At 37.5% G+C, this 21,716-nt stretch overlaps 2 protein-coding genes across 5 annotated transcripts in view; both read right to left on the reverse strand.

The window, feature by feature from the left end:
• Window positions 1-2,802, reverse strand: part of LOC148645655 (C-Jun-amino-terminal kinase-interacting protein 1-like) — a 46,785-nt gene extending 43,983 nt beyond the window's left edge. For 2 of the 3 annotated variants that reach the window (XM_088611190.1, XM_088611187.1), the window contains exon 1: window positions 2,459-2,794. Coding sequence is in view for 2 of the 3 variants with exons in the window: in XM_088611187.1 (XP_088467313.1) it covers window positions 2,459-2,541 (83 nt within the window). In the remaining variant the exon portion in view is untranslated. Of the gene's footprint in view, window positions 1-2,458 lie in introns of all 3 variants that reach the window. The other variant, XM_088611189.1, reaches the window with a different exon arrangement.
• A 4,757-nt stretch (window positions 2,803-7,559) lies between these two features.
• cry2 (cryptochrome circadian regulator 2) lies at window positions 7,560-21,361 on the reverse strand. 2 transcript variants are annotated; one of them, XR_015928063.1, is made up of 13 exons: window positions 21,024-21,361; window positions 20,001-20,109; window positions 18,150-18,292; window positions 16,350-16,534; window positions 15,515-15,603; window positions 14,994-15,134; window positions 14,063-14,374; window positions 13,178-13,329; window positions 12,425-12,627; window positions 11,405-11,485; window positions 11,002-11,156; window positions 9,058-10,797; window positions 7,560-9,022 (listed from the first exon to the last, which is right to left on the reverse strand). XR_015928063.1 is itself a non-coding variant. In XM_088611048.1 (12 exons), the coding sequence occupies exons 1-11, from the start codon at window positions 21,179-21,181 to the stop codon at window positions 11,014-11,016; spliced, it is 1,716 nt and encodes a 571-aa protein (XP_088467174.1). In that variant the 5' UTR covers window positions 21,182-21,361; the 3' UTR covers window positions 7,560-10,797; window positions 11,002-11,013. The 2 variants fall into 2 exon arrangements, 1 of the variants encoding a protein (XP_088467174.1); XM_088611048.1 differs by having other exon boundaries at window positions 7,560-10,797.
• Between the last annotated feature and the right edge of the window lie 355 nt (window positions 21,362-21,716).

Below are 21,716 nucleotides of genomic sequence, written 5' to 3' on the forward strand. Positions count from 1 at the left end.
CAATTTGGTCGAAGTACTACCTTGCTCAAGAGTGCAACAGCAGAGCCTCAGCTGGGATTGGAACCCACAACCTTCCAGTTACAAGTCTAGAACCTAACCTCCTGTTGCCCTTGATGAAATTAAATCATTTTCAATAGCATGAAATCCAAAGGAAAGGTCCTGCTAAAAATGATTTGTTTATCTAATTCCAACATTACTGAGATTTTAGATTACATTTCTGAAAAGAACTAAAAGATGCATGAAGAGCATACTGAATCAACTAAGCAGGTACTTTCAGTATGCAGGAAGTCAGATTTCATTTGCTGCAAATGACAGAATTAGATTATTATCATTATTCAGTCATTAATGCATTCATTTGTTGATGGAAGGCAATCCGTACACCGGAAAAGTCACATAAGGGCCATTGAGCCTTCAGCAGAAGATAGCATTAAAAATATCACACTAGTTTTTTAAACGACTGCAATAACATGTTGTGAAACTAACCCTTGCAAATGACTGTAAATAAAAAATAAGTCAACAGATGTCTTTCTGTTGGGAACCAGCCAACATGTGAAGTGCTGGGGATTTTTAAAGGTTATCCGGGAAATACAGGAAATCTAAACGTAACAAAAAAAGGGATTTACAGATTATTATTTTACTGAATTTACTGAATATTGTAGGCAATAACAGTCCCTGTAGTGCATCCTGACTTAGTGCTGTGACAGATTACGTCTCTTGGAAGTTAAACACATACTGTACATAAATAAAGCAAGTGTAGACATTCCTTTACAGTACGTTAATATTTTTGACAGGTTGAAAACTCAGTACATAAATAATTACTGTGCACAGTATAACAATACATTTGTCATGGACTTTAGTCACTGTAATAATCACAACAGTCTGTGCAATGATTGTTTACTTGTTAATGCGAGCATCTTATCGATAGGTTGTAAGATAACCATTCTTGGTATGCAATTGCAATGGGACAGCATCCCACACTGCAAGAAAGTATTGACCGGTGCACATTTTTATCCACTTCAATGAGATGCAAAGATACTTGTCAGGAGCAGTTTCTGATGTTCAGCACAAATACTTTCCTAATTTGTTGAGTTTTGAAACCCCACTGGATATGAATATGTCACTGTAACATATTTTTGTATAGCAAGATCTCATCATTTTTTCTCTGTATACTCTGTGGCAGCAGCAGCCGAACCACTGCACATACCCCACACACTGTGCATGACAGATCTGCATTTTCTTGTTTCCCCTTTAAAAGAGATGTACACATCCTGCACCCTGATAAAAATGGTGAAACATGTTACCCTTAGAAACCATAAAGGCTTCTGATCTACAACGTCTATGCTGATGGAAAAGTTAAATGTTTGCTGTGATTTTTTAACCACAATGCTATGAAACAGAAACATGAAGATGTTTCCAAGGTTGTTTTCTTTCTGCAGATAACAGATTCAATCAAAGCATCCTTAAGTTCTTGAACCAATATTATGCACAAGTGCAAAGGCTGTAGTAATGTACTGGATGTAGGAGGTTTGAATGCCATAAAATGGACAACAGATTCAAAGTTCTAATAGCGACCTCTCTCCGAGCTGAAGTATTTAGTAGACTAATGCATGTTCGGATTAACTCCTATTTGCTTAATATCTTGAATAAATACAATGCATATTTCTCGATTATAAGGTCAGGTAATTATAAAGTTACTACCAAACTAGTAACAAACCATTCAAGCTCTGTATCGACTTTTCACACACAAGCACTATGACTGTTGCTGTCAACCAGTTGCACACATCCCTGAAAAGCTGTGTGATGCCTCTATTTAGATAAATAGGTACAGTAGATGCGTAATATATTTATAGCATGTTAAATCTATATTTTACATTTCTAATGAAGAGTAAATAATGGTGATATTTAAATTTCACGAGTAGTCTTTTCGCCTAATATTCTCATCAATTCCAAATGATCAATGAGTTCATTCGTGTTCGAGATTTGATGTAAAATAATAAGCCCAAACCAAAAACAGTAACAAAATAACGTGCAGCTCTTTCCAACTTCTTACAGCAACAAACAGAGCTTTGATATCTGTTTTGTTTCCTCCGCGCAGTGTCGTCAAGATGACGGGAGTTTTCAATCTGTTCACCTGAATAAAAATGGACTACGCCCTTTAATTTACATGAGAAAGACTCGTGTTTGTAAACAGCAACTATTTGTGTGCTTCCGCCAGCCTTGCCCCGGTTCTCTGTATCGATTCAATTTACATAACGGGATGCACGGAAAAAAACAATGCACTTTCCGTCTCGGAAGCAACCACTACTACAGTATATTCATGAGCATCCCCTTTCTGCAGTAACAATCTAGCAGCTGTAGCCTGTCACTGTTTTCAATCCGTCACCAGCTTCGTTATCCGAAAAGCCCTTAGGCTCGATAGGGGTTTGCGGTACCCCTTGATTATCCTGAGCTCTATTACCTGAAATTAGGCGAGGAGTTGATGTGCAAACCCAAGAAAGGGGATCCAGTTGGAGACGGGTTTCTTTTTTCTCTATCCGCCATTCTCTGCCCTATTATTATATATCCATTCGTTCGCTCCTGGAGAAAGTAGAAGCCCAGTAGCAGGGATGCTGCGATGGAAATCCAGTTAAGGAGGAGAGGCGAGAGAAACAACACACAGAGAGAGAGAGAGAGATTGGGAGGCGAGGCGCCAGCTTCTCATTCCAGGTCCCCAGAAACAGGCGGAGCGGACCTGTGTACGTTGATATTAACCGGAAAAACAAGGAGAATCGTCTTTGTCGTCATCGTTTCAGAAAACAAATCAACTTAAAATGCAAAATCCGTCGTTAATTCAATGGAGTGCACAGCAGGGCAAGTTAAACTTCTGAAAAATATTGAATAATACTTAAGTTACCTGAAATGGTGTCAGAATTGGATGTTGTCAACCAAAAAGTGGTTACAGTATATACATTGTTTCTTGTTGCAATGAATATTGCTATTGTATCAGCCAAGTCAAAATAAAAAAAATACAATGCCGAGGTCATTCGGAACATTTACCACGTGTTTAAGTGGTTCAATGTAAGTGCCTTTAAGGACTCTGAATACATTAGGTCTCTTTGAAGCCTTTTCTGTTCAAACCTAGTTAAGGTTTAGGGGTATCTGCATGCAACACCCTCAATTTAACATCATATGTCAGGTGTTTTCCTAGTCTGCAATTGTTATCTAAAGCTTTTTGAATTTTATTTGCGACTCCTATTTTGGTATAACCTGCAAACTTGACTAGTTTATTCAATACCCAGAATCAGAGCAGTGGTTCTAGTATAGATCCCTGTGGTACTCTATTAATTAGTGTGCCCAAATCTTAGCATTTGCCTCTTATCTGTATCCTGTTTTTTATTATTGTCAATCCAAATATGCACATTTTCCACATATGTATATCCTATATAATGAATTTGATAAGAAATACTATTAAGAACGTTGTCCTTCCACCACCTGGCATTCTATTGACTTCTTCCTTATTGATCACCTGAGTGAAATACTGTTCATAAAACAGGTTACAAATGAGGGGAGTTCACTCAACCCATCCAGCCCACTTGGCAACAGCACTTAGTAATAGTGTTTCAGCCATCTTTTAAGGCTCTTCTGCTGTTTCAATGCTAGAACAACTTTCCAGTTTTATTTTACTTAAGCCTCTACTGCAATATCCCAAATATCCTGTTTTACTTTTCATTAATTAGACCCTGTTGTTATTTTAATCATTTCATAAACTTCTTTCTTATCCTTTATCCTATACAGAGTTTGTAGTGTATTACCTATTAATGGTTTCTATCTCTTAATATTCATGCTGTCTCACTCCACTAATGAGTGAGCTCAAGTCAACTGGGTGCAGTTACTGCAGATTAATTTGATATTTCACTTCAAGTTACCCACATTGATTGGCCTATTTACCCCTGCACTGTGCTTTGTAACCAGGGAAACAGCCCATTCATATCTCCGAGCTTGTCCATAACGCCCCTCCTGGTGTGACTGGTGAGTTGTGATCCCTGAATCTATTCATAACATGTTTGCAGCAGGCCTGAATGAATGCACCAATGCACTAATACACCCTTTATGTTGTATTTCATGGTTTACAAATCAATTATCATGTGATACTGTATGAGTAATGACTGTTCAATAAATTGAATTATATATCAGAAAGAACATTTTCTTTAAAGAACAAGGTACATTAAACAAATACTGTGGTATACTGTACAATAGTACCTGCTGGGCTTTAGAAACACACAACAGCCTGAAACACAAGAAAGATACGTCAGTCTGGTCCGACAAAAGTCATTCTGCTGACATGCCAGATATCAGCAGATATAGCATGTGTTTTAATAACCTTTCCTTTTAAGCGAAAAAGGAAAAGAGTGAATGCAAACCAGCTCAGCATGTAAAATGTATTTTCATTAAAGCAAGCATTTTAGGTGAAAGGTACATTTGAAAAAAAAAAGTATTTGTTCTCCTACAGGTATTAAGCAAATTCAAGACAAGATTTGTTCCGCCACCCTACAAAATTCTTTAAAAAAGTCATCATGATCCAGGTGGTCCAACAACAACCAGGGGCAGAAAAAGAATGACAACATTTCTTTGCACAGCAAAACGGAGGCCATCATTTTAATAATTTGTTTGATGTGAAATGTACTGAACATAAGTCATTCTAAACTCATAAATTGCGGGAAATAACCTGTATCTCAGAAGAGTTTCACATGAGATGAATGTACAGATGCTATAAAAGCTGCTGATCTGATGTTTTCTGAGCACTGAATACAGTATATACCTATGGAATGCCTTATTTTTAGAATCTGTTTTCTCCTCTGACAGAAGTGTGGTATGGCCGTTACAGTAGGACTGCTGCATGACAGCACTCTCAACTAGAGAAGCACTTGGTTCCAATGTTCAGTTCTTGCCTGAGGCTCTTTCAATGTGGAGTTTTGTTTTAGCATCCAATGAGGAGAAAGTGGGTCCCATCCTATATGTATTGTACATTGGGATCACTGGCATAATAACTGCTACAGTATATACAGCAACAGCAAGGAATTATTTTATGGATTCCTTCTAACAGTTTAAGCCATGTCCTTCCCAAATACTACATTTTTGCTGAGGCTGATTATTTTTCAGAGCACTTTAGATAATTACAGCCAATTGAATTTTAGATGATGAATAATCCAGGTAGCTTTCAATTTGCAGGATAACTGTAGTCAACATGAAAGGATGGCCATTTTTGCATAAATTTAAGCAGCGTTAATGAGATGTAGAGGAATTAGTAACCTAATTTCAGGATAAATTCTAATGGAATTTTTAAAATATTAATTTAAAATGCTCAGATGTATTTGTCCTTATTTCTCCTGCAGACCTGCAAGTTGGGAAACTCATGCAATCTGTTTTAATGTCAGCCTTTCCCCAAAAAACATATTTTTGGAAAATAACAGAAGAAAAGAGCTTTATGGTGTATGCTGCAAAGTGCCCAGTTTTATATTTACTCTGCTTATCACATAAAATTAGAGACAGCGTTTTTTTCTATTGAATGCTATTTGTAACAATCTAAACAATCAAGTCAGGCTAAAAATCGGTCATAAAGGGTATTAACATTTTTTGATACTTCATTGCAAAGCTGATTTTCACAGATCTCACTGCTGTTTTCAGTTGCTGATAGAAGACAATTGTAGAATATTGCTGTATTTATTCATGCTTCTAAGTGAGAAGATGACACTAATGCATAGTAACAGATGTCAATGGACTTATCCTGTTCTTGTCCAGACTGTTTACACTGTTGCTCATCAAAGGCATGGCAAGGTACAGAACGATATTGGACTGATAGTGATTCAATTCAAGGCAAAACAATTTATAAAGAATAGAGTCACAAGGGAGTCATATACCTAAAGGTTTTAGGTCTGTTCAAGTCCAGTGGTAGCAGTGGATACCCCCATGTTGTTGTTTTTTTTTTTACAAAACTTCTAATACACCATAAGATCACATCAATAACATCTAGGATGCAATTTAATCATCCCCATGATTTTCACAGATACCACTCCTCTCAGTCCCTTTGTGGATTATTAATTGGCTTGACTTTCGGCACCTTGCAGAAGGAAGGGTAATTTCCCCGAGCCCTCTTCTAAATGCTTTAGAATTGGTGCATAATGCAGTAAAGTGCTCTCTTTTCAAGTGAGCGGAGCAGCTCCTGAGGCCATGTGCAGAACAGCGGCTCACCGGTGCTTACACACAGATCCTCCAATAAACGTTTCAGCTGCTTTAGTCCACCAGAGCAATATTCTTCGTGAACAGCAGACCCCGGAGCACTTAATTGGAGCCATGGACACCTTATTAAAATACACATTACAAGAGAAAATAACACCTGGAGAAGGCTCTACAGCTGAAACGATTCTTTTCTTCTCTTTTCAACATGGAATTAGCCTGCACTTGTTCCTTTGCAGCCTATGCCTGCTGATGCAGCTCCCTACTTGAGCTACAAGAGAAAATAAGTTGACTTTCCAATAACTGAAACAAAAACCTGAGTTTTGTAAACTGTCCAAGGGAAATATATGGATAAAGAAAATTGCTGGGGGTAATTGGTTCTATAACGAATCAGTAAGAAGCAGAGCAAAAACAAACCCTACTGTAATACGCTACAATACCACTCCTACTGAAATAGTTCCATGTACTGTAGCTGAAGACAAAATCTAAAGTGCTAGGTGTCATTTCTTTTTCTCACACATGCCTTATTCAATTTTAAGAGCAAATGTGTACGTGATGCCTTTTTGTTTAGCTTGTGCAAATGAAACTGGAGATCATAATTGGCTGGACCTGGTCTAAGAAAGCTAATTTACTGTCTTTTCATAAAAAAGACTATAATACCGCCATTTAGCCATTATAAGATAAGATAAAGACATCACACTCCGATATCATTGTTTTTAAAAATCATTTCTTGATTAAGCTGTTGCATAACTTTATTATGAAAAGGAGACCTCTAGTGAGAAACACTACACATTACAGGCAAAAAGGTATTGACTGTACATTTCTGCTGAAAGCCCTGTAGGAACTGCACCCATGGATCAATCAAAATTTCGGAAACTAATCTAAGCTTTCCAATTCAACTCTGTAATCAAGCTTTTTAAAACACACCCCAAATAAAACTACACACAGTAAAACAGCAAAAGTTGCTTATGTAATGCATCAAACAATTAGAATTTAACTACAGTATCTTACTATTATGAAATGACAATGCCCCATTTGACTTGCACAAACATGTTATCTAAACTTTTATTTTACTTTCTATTTAACCACATCATTCAAGGAGCATGCAAGAAAACTGAGATATTGTTTATCTTATCTCTTGTATTCTTTAATCATATTATATTTGTTAAAGAACATATTGTATATACAACAGTATATAGGAATACCGGGTCACAGAAGGCCAAACTGACAGACACTTGGCCTCATGAACAAAACACTGATCAAATATGATACAGTATGTATCTCATAAACCTTTCTCATCCACCTTATGCTAAGTCTGAGCTGTAAAAGATACAGACAGGAATCAGTTGCTGATTACTCATAGAAGCTGCTTTTATTTTAGGAATAAAAGTATTTTACACTTTACAAACTCTCTTAAAACAAACAAAAATGAGATTTATGATACAAACATTTCACAATTTAGAAAACGAAGAATGAACAAACAAAATCTGAAAGCCACACATTAACATTTGACAAAAAGCTTTTTCTTTGCTATTTGTTGAAAACAAGCTAAAACAGGTGATCGGCAGAAAGCAATTTAACACAAGAGATCTGAATTCATTATGATCATTATGGCTTAAGGTTAGTTGTAATTTAAACTCTACGGAGAAATAAAGCTTCAGTTTTTCAAAGTGCCTGATAGGAAACCAAAGTTTGGAGAATAGCAGTTTCTTTTAAAAGGAACATTAATATGTGTTAAGACATACAAAACCAAACACTGGTTATTCTCTTCCCCATTGCAGACAAACCTCTGACCCACTGTCCCATCATGTCAAGTTCAACATTGCTTTCCCTAAAGCAGTGGTTCTCAAACTGTCACAGTCTTTTAAGGGGAAATTGGGAACAATTTCTCCCAACAGTGCCACATTCGCCTACAGAACAATTGATCGAAAATGAATACCTCAATTATACATTGGATCCAACACTAGCTCGGCTGCTGAACCTGACACAGACAGCACCGCTAGTGTTAGCAGGCATCGGAAAATGGCTGCAAGCCGGAAAGATCCAAATTATCTAAGTGCTCAGTGCAACTTGTATTATACTGTATGTGTGTGAGTATGTGTGTACGCGCTCATGTTAGTCATTGAGATTTTCTGTGGTTCCTATGAGAAGATGACTTGTAGTTGGTGCTTAGATGCTTTGGTTTGATCGGGGGTGGTACTTGGTCCAAAAAGTTTGAGAACCACTGCCCTAAAGTAATCAAGATCACAGATTCAGAGTAGGTCCATTCCAGAAGTCTTCTGGCATAATTAAAGGGTTTCTTAATACTTTTTTAGAGCCCCAGAACCCATCCATGTGCTACATTTTCAAAGCTGCCACATAAATCTACAAAACAAGGAAAACATCTGATGGAATAGCCTGAAATGATTCAAAAGTTAAATATATTTGAAAAACTATATATACATAGCTTGCAAAACATATCGAGAACTACTTATAAATATCGAGGGTTGTTCACCGATAAGGCACCCATGTACTGTATAAATTAAAGCATATTACTTTATACCATTGGAAATTCTATACATGATTGGCCTCAAGTGTTCTAATTAAAAGTAGTGCATCAGAGTTAATATGGTCTGATTAGGAATGGAAGACTCTCTCTATAGGCTACTCTTTTATTTCTTTTTATGAAGCCAGCCTGTTCTTTATTTTAATTTTGATTAGGGGGTCACAAAGGCTGACCTTTTCACCAAACAGAAGATTTATTATAAAACAAAATAACTTATTAGTATTACTTTCTCACATACAAAGTGTTACTAGGAATTAATCTATCCTTTATTATTATAATCAAATACTAATTAAACTAGCTTAACAGAAATACTGTACTTTATATGAGTGGGAGAAAGGCAAAAACCGTTAAAAAAAAGTGGGTTTCTGAATTTTTTAATTAACATTTTGTACAAGGAATTTTACCTTCATCATCATGTTATATAGTGGAGAGTTAATAAAGAACAAAGGCCTATTTAGTTCAGGTCAAAATTAATATGATTTTTCCATTTACAGGAAAACTCCAAACTTTAAGGAGTGCACTTAAATTGTTCAGCCAATTTAGAAACCACTGAAAATAAAATCGGAATTTATGCACTAAATAAACATACAACACTTCATATAAAGAAGCTTTCTTAATAATTCCTTCACTTCTTTCAACCTCCACCAAAAACAAAAGAACTGCTGCAAATACAAATGAACCATTTTCCATTGCTATATAAAACATTTAATAGAAGCTGCTATAGCACTGTGTGAAGCTGCTTTAGCACTGCACTTCTGCTTAGTATAACTTATCACAGGTTCCTCAGCTCCAGTAAATACTTAGCTACCAAGCAATTTCATTCCATTTTGAAATTCAGATTGCCTTTTCAGTTCCTGGTGAATAAAGATGACTCCCAGAAATATCAAGACATTTCTGCAATCTATGTTTCTGCATAGGCAGCATAAAAATAGTTTGCTTCACAAGTAAGAAATATCTGCATTTTCTTATTACATGGAAGTTTGGTTACATAAGAATTACATACATATATATATAGTGGCTTTGATGGGAAGATGCTTTTGGATCCATTCTCCATATATACTAAACATTTACTCATTGACTTGCTGCATGCTTCATATTATGAGTGCAGTAATTACCTATAAATTAAACAGCAATTTATTGCATTGTATTATATATAAATTAAAATATGTATCACAAAGCAATGCTCATCATACACCAAGATTGCTCTCATTAATAACCATGTTAAACTTAATTTTCTTGAAATTACAGGATGTACAAAATCTAAAAAAAAAATCATCCTTAGAATGAAATCTGAAGATGTTCAAAACAGATGGCAATTTCTTTGGGATTATGCTAAAGAACATCACAGTTCAAACAATGGCTGTGAAGGGGGGAACCTATTTACTGTTAAGGCTATGCATCATTATTTTATTAGTAAGGCTGATAATTGTGCAACATAGCACATATAGGGAATGAATATGGTTAACAAAAATGACAAACTAAAGTGAGCATTTTACATTAGACGCCTGTTTTAGAGATAGAAGTCATGCTTATTTATTAAAACCTTTGGCAGCAGACAAAATGGCACTTGTAACTAGAATTTACTGGATGCTGTATGAAAATGCAATTTGCTTCATAGCTAACTAGATATGTGTCAAAATGTTCTCCTCAAGCTATTGTAGCCTTAGCTTTAGTGACAGAACTAATTTAGCCCATGAATGTTCACAAGGTATCAAGGAAATTTGAAAAAAGGACACAAGACAGAAATGTATCTAACAGTTTGCCAATTTCAAGAAGTACTCAGCTGATTAAAATATTGTAACCAACACTTCAGAAAAATTGGTTTTCTTCCACGATTCAGAGTTTATATAACAATTTGAGTACAGAAGCTTTGAAAAAACTGTTGGCAATATTCTTTTGCTGCATGGTTTTCAAATAACAGAAAAGAAAATGACCCTTTGATGTGGATGCAGCTCAAAAATACCAGCTCAGGTACTATGGGCACACAGCAGATTACCAGTCCTTCATTTGTTCCATCTTACTGATTTCTCTGCACCCATCTGAAAGACAATGCAGAAGACATGTGATTTCACCAATAATTAGCACCTTCTGCCTTAAATAGTGAACTGTTCACTTCCCACTTGTCTGTTTGGAGCATGGCTGCTCATCTTGAACTAAATGTATTGGTTTAATGTTCACCAGTGTGTTGTACTGTGAGTATACTGAGAAATGCATACTGTTGCCCAAAATACAGAAGCTGTTACCTCCACCCATTATTATGGTTTGTCATTTGCTCTACTTCCGGTGACACAGGGCCGCTGGACTTTAGGCCTAGAGCATTTCTCTTCGCTCTCCAGGTCAGAGGGTCTCTCTCTCTTCCTCCAGCTAGTGTTTTTACTGTGGTGCCGTGAACATGGAGCTGGAACATAAATGCCGATGATTTTAATTAGTATTTTCAAATGAATTGAGGTTACACTTATTATATAAAATGTTATAAGCCTTCTTAACCCCACCCATACATGATTGACAGATACATACTCGTGGTAGAGAATCCTAAACATACTGATATAAATGATACACTTTATACAGTAACACATTAAGCAAAAATCCTTTGGGAGAACAATGCTCTATAAATGGAAGCAATTATTGTAATAACATTAATCTTACCACTGCTGCTGTGTCCATGTGGATCGTCTGTTACAGGTGACCTAGCATCATCAGGGACGGATGGTACAGATGCCAGTAAACCTAAACAGAAAATACTGAAGCTCAGTAACAACATAAAAAGGCTTTCAGCAAATGCATCCATAAGAAATAACTGCAATACTGAAATGAAGAAACATTTGCAAGAATCTACATTTTGTCTGGGAACAGGATTGAAGATATAGCAAAATCTTTAGAGATTTTGGGATAACTTGCAGATGCCATTTAAGTGTGAAGTGAGGGCAAATTCAATTAAGGATTTATCAACATCAAAGCCACTACAGCAAACAGAAAGAACTTTAAGATAAAAAGACTCAATCATCTTTAGGATGTATCTGTATATAATCTCTCTTCCTTTCAGATGTGATGCTAATGAATGTGTGGTCAATTTAGCAAAGAGAAAACTAACGAAAAAAGTTTAAAGCCTAATGTTTTATTACTGGGTGAGACTTTCTCTGTAAATACATTAAGGACAGCAATAGAAAAACCTGCACCATTAACAATAAAGGGATGTAAAAATTGAACTCAACAGTTAATATTGTTTGGAAACAGGACAAATCCGATAAGGTAACACTCAGCCTCACAGAAAACACATCTGACAGCCCCTAGCACTAGTTTAACAGTAGCGTACCCATCTCAACTCCTCCTTTTTCCCCCCGAGTGATGTGAGACATTAAATTAACTGCTTCTGATGTTACCTTCTATCAGCAAGGTTTTGCAAAAAAAGTCTATGGTATTCAAAACACAGGGAAAATTACACTTTAGATGGCTGCCGCAAACAGTATTAAAACAATTCTGTTTCCAATTTCTAATGAATGATGTGGTCTAGCCCACAAAAATGGAGGCTTTGTTTTCTGAAAAGGAAAGCTGAAAAGGAACCTCTTGTGCACTGCACAAAGCACGTGCCGACTTCGAAGCAATTCAATTTTGTTTCAGAATAATGTAGCACAAAATAATCTTTATTACAGCTGAAGGCAGACTTACTAAGTCCCTTGTAGTGTGAAAGCTGCTGATATATCTGCTTCATACGTTCAATGTTGAGCCTGCTGGCCTGTGCATGGTTGATCATTGGTTTGGGGTAGTCTACCCCAATGACACAGTTAGCAGCCTTCTGCACAATTTCTGGGGCATTCCATGGCTCATAAATGTACCTATTTGGGTACTCTTTCAGCTTTGGTATATAGCGTCTATAAAAGACAGAAACACAATATTGTCCACTCTTTTCATGCCATTCCAAACAATTAAAACATCATTCACTTATAAATGCACTTAGTGACAAAGACAAACATGATTTAATTGTCATTTGTAAGGAGCAGGACATGTTCACGGTACAAAGTGAAACACTGACCCGCAACTGGGGATTGATTTAATTCTGTGACGTTAGAAGCTACAAAGTTATCTTCTCTTTTTTAGTTTGCCAGTGTTAGTTATGGTTAATTATTATACTCACGTGCCCAATTTGGGCGGAACTGGCTGTTGCTAAAAAACTACTTTATGACAACCACCTCTGTAGTGCACCAGCTGAATAATGATCAGTGATGCTTCAAACACACCCACCCACAGTCCCAGTCGACTAACACCCCAGGCTCAAGCCAGTGATGTGTGCTAGAATAAACAACCAGTACTCTGGCTGAGCGCTTTTACTGGTGATGATCTACTGTTAATTCTTACCTAAACCTAGATGCAGGGTGTCTATTAAAATCTATAATCCCAATCAAATCCCTTCCCCCAAATCACCTGATATAGTCTCCACTGGGGTCCGTTCTTCTTCCAAAGCCAACGGGGCAATAGCAGTGGAAGAACTGCTGGAAAAAGGCACTGCATGACAGCCACATCCAGCTCCCTGCGTTGACACTGAAATCCGCATCCAGTAACAGCTCCTCAAAGACCTGGTTAAGAAAAACAAACTATCACCCACACGGTAACTAAAAATGCATGTAACTTGCACACCATAACATAAGCAAAACATACCTGTTTTTATCTCTTACAATAGAGCTGCACTATATAACTTGCTCCATTACTTTATGAAAGTTTATCATAGAAGGCTGCATGACAGTTCCATAGTTTTTACATGGATAAACCACAATTACAGTATGTCACATATTTACTTTCCTAATTTTTGTACTATGCCTTTCTCCGTTTTTCTGATCTTATAATATGCTTTTGCTGTTACGTCACTGTTCTTTGCCACATTTTATTGTTTTTTTTCTGGTCAACTACTACCTTTTTTAAGGGTATTATCTATTTTTGAAAGGAACAAAATACATTTTTGGTACTCTGTCACAGCCTGAATGCTCTGATAACACCATTGCCCAAAGACATTTAACTGCCTCCCCAAACCTGCTGACAAAACCACAGCGGACACATATCTTTGTAAAATCTGCTCATGGGCAACACAACCCTAGTGATCCATCACAACTGACTTGAGAGAAGATGTGGCACTTTTAATTGTGCTCTTTCACCCTTCTACCAGTTTGTACACAATCAAATCTCCTCTCAGGATCATGGTCTTAGCTGTGATTTAAAAATAGCCAGACCTCATACATACAGAATCAACACAACCATCAGATCAAGTCAGCAAGTCAAGGACCCAACAGACTGCCGATACTGCGGTTCCCATACCCTCATGCCGCTCTCCCAGCTGACCCACAGATCCCCCCGGGTCAGGAAACAGGCCACCGCATGCCGGGCTAAGTGGTGGATCCAGCCCTCCTGCCGGAGCTGGGTCATGATGGCATCGATCCAGGGGTAACCTGTCCGTCCCTCGGCCCACTTAGCCAGAGCCTCTGGATTCCTGTCCCAGGGGATCTGCACGCAGATTGGGTTCCCTTCCATCTGGTCGAATTTGGGATTATTCGTAGCTGCTGTGTAGAAGAACTCCCTCCAGAGCAGTTGTCCGAATAGCGAGAGAGGGGGACTGCTACTCTTTCTGACCTATTTGAGATACCAGAAGAAAAACTGTAAGTCTTACTATAAATGCTTAATAAATCTTGTTCTATATCAGATACAACTCACTGTGCACAATATACTAAAAAGTCACTGCAGTAACTATTGATTTATCTTCACTTATACTCAACCTGAAGAATATTAAGACATGAGGCACAGGCTGTGAAAGATTTACACCAGCAATAACCCTGTCTTCTTTTATAGAATGTAAGTGTGATTAATGTGTCAAACAAACACTTCTATTCCATAAAAAGTACAACATGGAAACAAATGCAACAGTTATATGAAAAAATTAGCAACTTAAAGTGAAGGACACCCTGAAGGTACATCTGTGATGATTCATTCTTAGTTCTAACACAGGAAAAGTCTTTTTAGAAAATAAGAAGGTTTACAAAGGAGAGACTTGAAGAAACTAGAAACCTAGGAAGATCATTTTGCTCATCTACTCCACTTGGTAATTAGTAGCTAATTGATTCAATCATCGTTTATTCCACTTCCTATTAGTCTCACTTTTCAACGAAGCAAAAAATATTTTCCTTGAATCATTATATGACATAAGCCAAAAAACTTGAGTGAACCACACGTCTATAGAAAAAGCAAAACTTACCTTTTTATACAGCTCTAACAGGCTGTAATAAAACAGACGACATGATACACAGCCGAACCGCAGGTACGGACTCAAACCCGTTGGACTGGCAATCAGCGAATACACATTAATTTTGGGCCTTTCGAAACTTGCGACCCAGGCCTGAAAGAAAAAACAAGGAAAGTTCAGTCTTATATTATGGGCCTTCATCTCACTACAATTGTTCAATGCAAAGGAAAACATGAAAATGTACAAAATGTCATAGGAGATTCTACAGTTGTACATGGCATTTTGAAGCTTGACAGATACAAAAAGTCTCAAATCTTCACTTGTTCAAAGATTTATTTGTACAACATACATTCCTGTACATTTACTGATCACCTGTATGTGGGCCTTGAAATTCAATGAATTTAAATTCACTGCTCCAGGTTATTCTAGTATTAAATTTTGTATAAAAAAACCTCTATAACTTGAGCCAAAAGTAAATGCACGAACTTCCTTTTCACTTGCTATATTAGCAAGGTAGAAACACAGCAGCTCACCTTTCTCTCTAAATGTTTATTTAGTCGTCTTACAGCCTCTGTTTCTCCTCCTTTCCATATGGATGGACTGAGTCCATGCGTCTTAAATCCTGGAAGACAAGAAACCTGGTCTTACTTCTCCATGGCCTGCAGTCTGAACTGAAATTTGAATGAAGACCTAGTATGCACTCCATATTTTTTTATTGTAAGTGCATGTATATTTTATAAAAAAGCACACCCTAAGTTACAGACAAAATCCCACTAGATCAAGCAGTAAAGGTGGAGGAAGGGCGCTCAGAGTGCAGGTTGAGCCCTTAGGTCCAGACATTGCCACTTTCAGCTTGTCATTAACCTACGATGACTCAAGCAGCAGCAGATAACTGGCCGGCTACCAACAGGGGTGGGTGTGCTCTAGTCAGCCCAAAATGCCATCGGCTTGCAGCTCAGACAGCAATCCCTGGAGCTTGCCAGGATCCTGAAAATGGGCACTGCTGTCAGCAAGAGACACCTCTCCTCTGTTCACGGCCAATCTTCCTGCAAGGCACTGCAGAAATGCTTGCAGCATTTCAAATAATGAATGGTCGGGGCTGGTGGGCCTGATGAAGGAGAGTGAGTGGGTCCACATTATCCCCATGTGGCATGCTGGCTGCTGGAGTAAGCCAGACTGCTTTAAAGATTGACAATGTCAAATCAGGAGACTTCAGAAAACAGACAAGCACTGATATCTCTAAACCGGTTTTAAAATACGAAATAATTAATTATTTTTAACATCGGAGGAGAAAAACATTCTAGTCCCTTTGTTAACCTGGAGGGCTTACACACTGCTTCTAAAAGCTGAATGCATTCAGAGTCTCACCTAGCTCCTCCAAAGTTGGCACTCTGTAGCATTCGTCATGGTTCTCGGAGATGGGAGTGTGACATCTCTCCATCTGCTGGGGGGTCACTGTCCCCAGGGGTTTCTTTGGAAGCCCCAAGCGACTGACAATGGCTTGAAATCGCTTAAATGTGAGCGGAGGACTGTTATTATTTAACTCGATTATCCTGGGAAAGAATAAAACAAAAGTACCAATTAGATGTTGAGGATGGACCCATGCTAGATTCCACAAGCAATCTTTAGCTAGGTTTATAGAAGACTAATTCCATCCCAATGTTAGATGCTGAACAAATGCTGTACAAAAAGAAAAATACCTGTTATTCCTATCATGTCCTGCAGACACAAGACACAAGAATACAAAATATTTACTGTAATTCAAAAGTATTCCCTATAATTATTTTCTTCATTTCCCCTTACTATTTGTAACAAGCTCCACTGTAGTTTTCTCTATTCTCCTTTTAAAATGTATTTAGTAAAAATCATAAACTTCCAGAAGACATCTATACAAGTCATCATTTTTTCTATTTCACAAGTACTCAGTATTTCAATTAAATTTGAATTTGCATGGCACATTCTTTACTTAACAAGAAATACTTATTTTCATGGTCTGAAGTATTTCTACTGAGAGAAAGAAACAAAACATGGGATAAAAAAAGAAAAAAAGCTCACAAATATTTCTGACAAAAGAATTCTGAGATAAATGGGGTGCATGGAACTAATGAATAGCAGAAAAAGATCAGATCCACCACCTCAGCTTATGCAACTCCATCTATATCGGTAACCAGTTAACCACTCCCATTCTGTCATTTCCTGCTAGAATGCCCTGTGTCAGGCGGCTTACATGTGCCTAGTGCTGCATGGCTGCACGCTCCTGAAGGCACATGTTTGCAATGGTGACTGTAGAGCACAGCTATTCCACCACCCACTGTCTGCACATGTTGGGTAGTGTGCCTGATAATTAGTGCAGCGCACCACTAGGTGGTAGCATCGCCTCCATTAGACACAAATACAAAGGACTGGAATAGAAACTATGTGCAGCTGAAGACATCATATAAAAAAATAACATCTCACGTATACAGGTTACATGACACATGCTGTCTACTTTAATCAATTATATTTACAGAGAAGGGTGAAATGCTCTCGTGATTTCACATACTCTCAGTAAGAACAAACAACAACTTCATACTTGGATTTTTACTAGGTTCAAAACCAGCCTTTCAATACTCTCACAAAACCAGTCAATTGCTGTTTATACTAGGAATTCCATCTTTTATACAAATATCTATCTTTCCTGGGTGGTATTCCAAATAACCTTCTACAAGTATACACACTGACACAGGTTACAAAAGACTTCATAATCACTCTGGTTTTACTAGTTGGAGAAACAATTCCAGAAAAAAAAACATTAATTGCTTTTCATGATGATTGCAGTTTCTGCAGCAGCATGTTCACAGCTGCAGGTGAAAATATTTGAAGGAATCTAATTACTTCAGAAACCACTAAAGCCCCTTTGCATGGTCACAAAGTGTCAATAACCTATTTTCAGCATTTAGTTAATTTTAACTTGTCAAAGAGACCAAATTCATCTTTTTTACTAACTTTTGTCTGAACTGTACATACATATAGCTTGATGCGAAATTGTTTTTTGCCCCAACAGAAACAAAGCAAAACCACATATTAAGCAATTCATTTCATTATTTAAATCAAATGGCATTTGTACACTAACACAACAATTTTCTTGAGAAATAAAATACGAAACTGCTACTTTCAGCATTGCCTCACCTGTCTAAGCTGTACAGCGTATGGGATTCTTGTACAATTGTTTCCACTCCTGACTCCCGTGCCAGCTTCATGATCGCAGCATCTCTCTCTTTCCCAAACGGCTCTGAGTCGTATTCAAAAGTCAAGTGTGTTACATTCCATTCCTGCAGGGCAAAAAGGAAAATAAACAGGTCAGACATTTTTGGTATTCTGAAACAAAATCCGATTAAGAGTGGTTTAAGTAATTTTTCATCATTCATAAACTATAAACATGCTTGAGCTATTTCTGTTATGTGAAGGGCATTAAAAGAGCTATTCATTTGGCCTGTGCTAACCTGAAAGAGGTTCGTAAGAGAACTCCTTCCTAATCAAACAATTCCTCTTCACAACATAAGATTTTACTCATATGTAACAAAAGCTATGAAGAAATATTTTGCAGTCTGTACTAAAAAAATGTCCATTGTTTACCCAATGGACTCAAAGAAGGCTTCACAGCCGAAATGTTGCGTTTCTTTTCTTCTCTTTTCAGCATGGAATGAATTTTTACTGTTTTTCCTATACACAAGCATGCCTAACAGACACCAGAAATTCCTGAAAGGGAAAATACTGTAACTTTTAACACAAGAGTGAGACATCTCATAATGATGGAGAAAAACAGATAAAAGCACATAATAGTTCTGCTCCTTCATAATGCACAGCTAAAAGCTTTTTCAAAATCAGTCTTATAAATCATGCCAAAAAAGCTATCGTTTAATTAGGAATGACTCAACAGTGAAATTGCCATTTAAATCTAAAACTAGAAAGCCTTAATTGTATGATTAAATCTAGAAATTTTCTTAAGTATTTAAATATATTGCTAAAATGAATCTTCTTTGAAGCAATTTTCAAAAACAGAACCTAAGCAAAACACTTTCATGAGTTCATTTCCCTAGCAGAAGCAGCAGAAAATTTTATTAGCCTCTTCAAACAGACATGTGCTGAAGATATTGATTTCATGACAAGGAACTTCAATAACTTCACACATTAGGCTTGATCTTGATGAAAGTGAAATGTGAAGAGTGGATACTGTCACATAATATTATATCATATCACATTTTCTTGAGATATTGAAATATCACTAAGAACTCCACGTCCCTCATGATGAAGATCATTCTCAAAGAAATTGTGAGAAAATTTTGATGAATATCAAGCTTTATCTTATTAAAAAAAGGACAGAGTCAATAGATGCTGAAAAGGAACTCTTTATTTCCCCATTAACGTGAACATTTCCCATTAAATACAGTAAAAGAATACTCTGCATGCCGTCACAGACCAACAGCAACACTCTTCAAATTAAGCTAATTAAAAATGAACTCCTAATGACCTCGGTGACTCCACTTAGTAGTAGAGATCCAGCCCAGATGAAAAAAACACTTATTCACATTTTAGAACAGTCTTCACGAAAGGCATTTACAGTACAATAAAACTACTTACAAAGATTATTTAGGAATCTCCATGATGAATGATGCATTGTAATACATTAAAAAAAATCATAAAATACTACTAAATAGAATATTAAGTACATATTATTTCAGTTGAATTCCCTGAAATTTACCCTACTTCTTAAGAGCAAAATAAATGATACATGCAGGAATATTAGTTAGGAATCTAGCTCTCAATTGGAAGGTTGTGAGTTCAAATCCCAGATGTGTACTGCTCTACCCTTGAGAAATACCCTTCATTCAGACTGCTGCAGTAAAACTACCATAATGTAAATCGACAATAGTTACAGTATACAGATTTCAATGTGTGCAAAAGTTCAATGAGCACAGTCAGCAGATAAAAATGGAACGAATGTCACTATCATGAGAGAGACCGAACGACAGAGCTTACCTTGAATAATCTGGGAAACACATCTGCTGGCTGCCCTCGCACAACAAACAGCCGGGAATTCAGTTTTCTCAGGCTGGCGTCCAGATCCTCTAATGATTCAAGGAGGAATCTAAATGAGAGAATAAAGTTAGCCTAAACTGTCGAGTAAAAAGGATCTTTAAAACCCTTGAGATAACTAGCAAATTGTCTACTTTGCAAAATAATTCAGTCACATTTCACATGACCACTGCCATCCTTTAGCTTTCCTGCTCCTCAGTGGTTTCCAACCCTGGTCTTGGGAAAACCCCATCTCGTCAAGTTTTTGGACAACAGGGTTCTCAGGCACTGAGGGTAACTAATCCATTTAGCTGAACTTGTTCCCAGATCTCTGTAATCGATTCCTGCTGTGGTTCTGCTGTTGTTTTGAGTCTTTTTTCAGACATTGAGACATTTCTCCATCCATTCTCTTCACAACATAATTATTAGGTGGTCAGGAGGGACTGCGATAGTTTATATCCATAAATTATTTCTCTGGATTCAGAAATGGAATGACAGCATTATCAACTTGCAAGAGGTTTACTGGGACGGCATGAAGATCTTAAAAGGTAACACTGATCACGAAAATTGCAAGTCACTGCATAACTTTGCGTGATAAAGGTCAGTGGGTTATCCTAATCAAGACGCAAACACATGTAACCATTCCTACTTGCAATGTACATTCTTGCCAAGACAAATGGAAACGAAGTTTCATTTTGGCAAAAGGTTCACCTAAATGCAAGAGGAGTCATATGGCCTTACAGTGATGTAATAATATTCGCCATGCAGTGACCTCTGGAAGTGGACAGAAAAAGACACGGACATCCCGTATGCCTCTGCTCTGTGATACTGCACAAACCACGTTCATGTGTTTCCAACACGAGCAGTGACGACTGCACACTCTGGCGTGACACACAAATGTTTAGAAAACTAAGCTGATTCAAACTAGAACGCCATTAACGCACTGAATGGGACACACGATGCAATCACGTAGCATAAAAGACAAACCTCCATCTGTTGATTCCTACATTAGCCGATGCAGCAAACCAGGGATCCAAAATGTAAACACATCGCACTGTGTCCGAAATATTCAAAGCTTCCTGTAAAGCCGGATTATCATGGAGCCTCAGCCCTTTGCGGAACCAGTGCACGGAATTCACCACCATGATGTCGATTTGCAAACCTTAAGAAAACACCAGTCACAATCTTTAACCAGAATTCCGTCGAAAAGAGTCCATATTAAGCTTGAAAAAGTGATTTCAACTGCCAAGCTGTTCCACCTCCACAAGTTTGCGCACAGTCAATGTTGCTGAACTGGAGCCTTTCCCTCCGAGTGCAACGCCTATTGGCTTACAGGTGACACGTGTTCAGACCATTACAACAAGTTTCCGCCCAGTTCCTAATCGATTGGTTGTTGATCACATGTAGGACACGCCCCGTCACGTTTCTCTGGTGTGTTGTTGGAATTAACCTGGGAACGGAAATAAAGTAGGGAAAAAATGCTGGAAGAATCGTCTCATCACGGACAGTACATTACGTTGTCTGGCAGTTACGTGACTTACCCTAGCGCTCTTATATAAGGCGGGTTTTCTTACGACAGTGAAATATGATGTGCGTATTCTGTGTTGTGAAGTACAAAAGCGTGAAAACACTCGGGTTTTGTTATTATTTCAAATTAAAAAATAAAATAGGCTCCTTTCC

Source organism: Lepisosteus platostomus, chromosome 18 (assembly GCF_059453375.1).
Source record: "Lepisosteus platostomus isolate fLepPlt1 chromosome 18, fLepPlt1.hap1, whole genome shotgun sequence".
Lineage (NCBI taxonomy): Eukaryota > Metazoa > Chordata > Actinopteri > Semionotiformes > Lepisosteidae > Lepisosteus > Lepisosteus platostomus.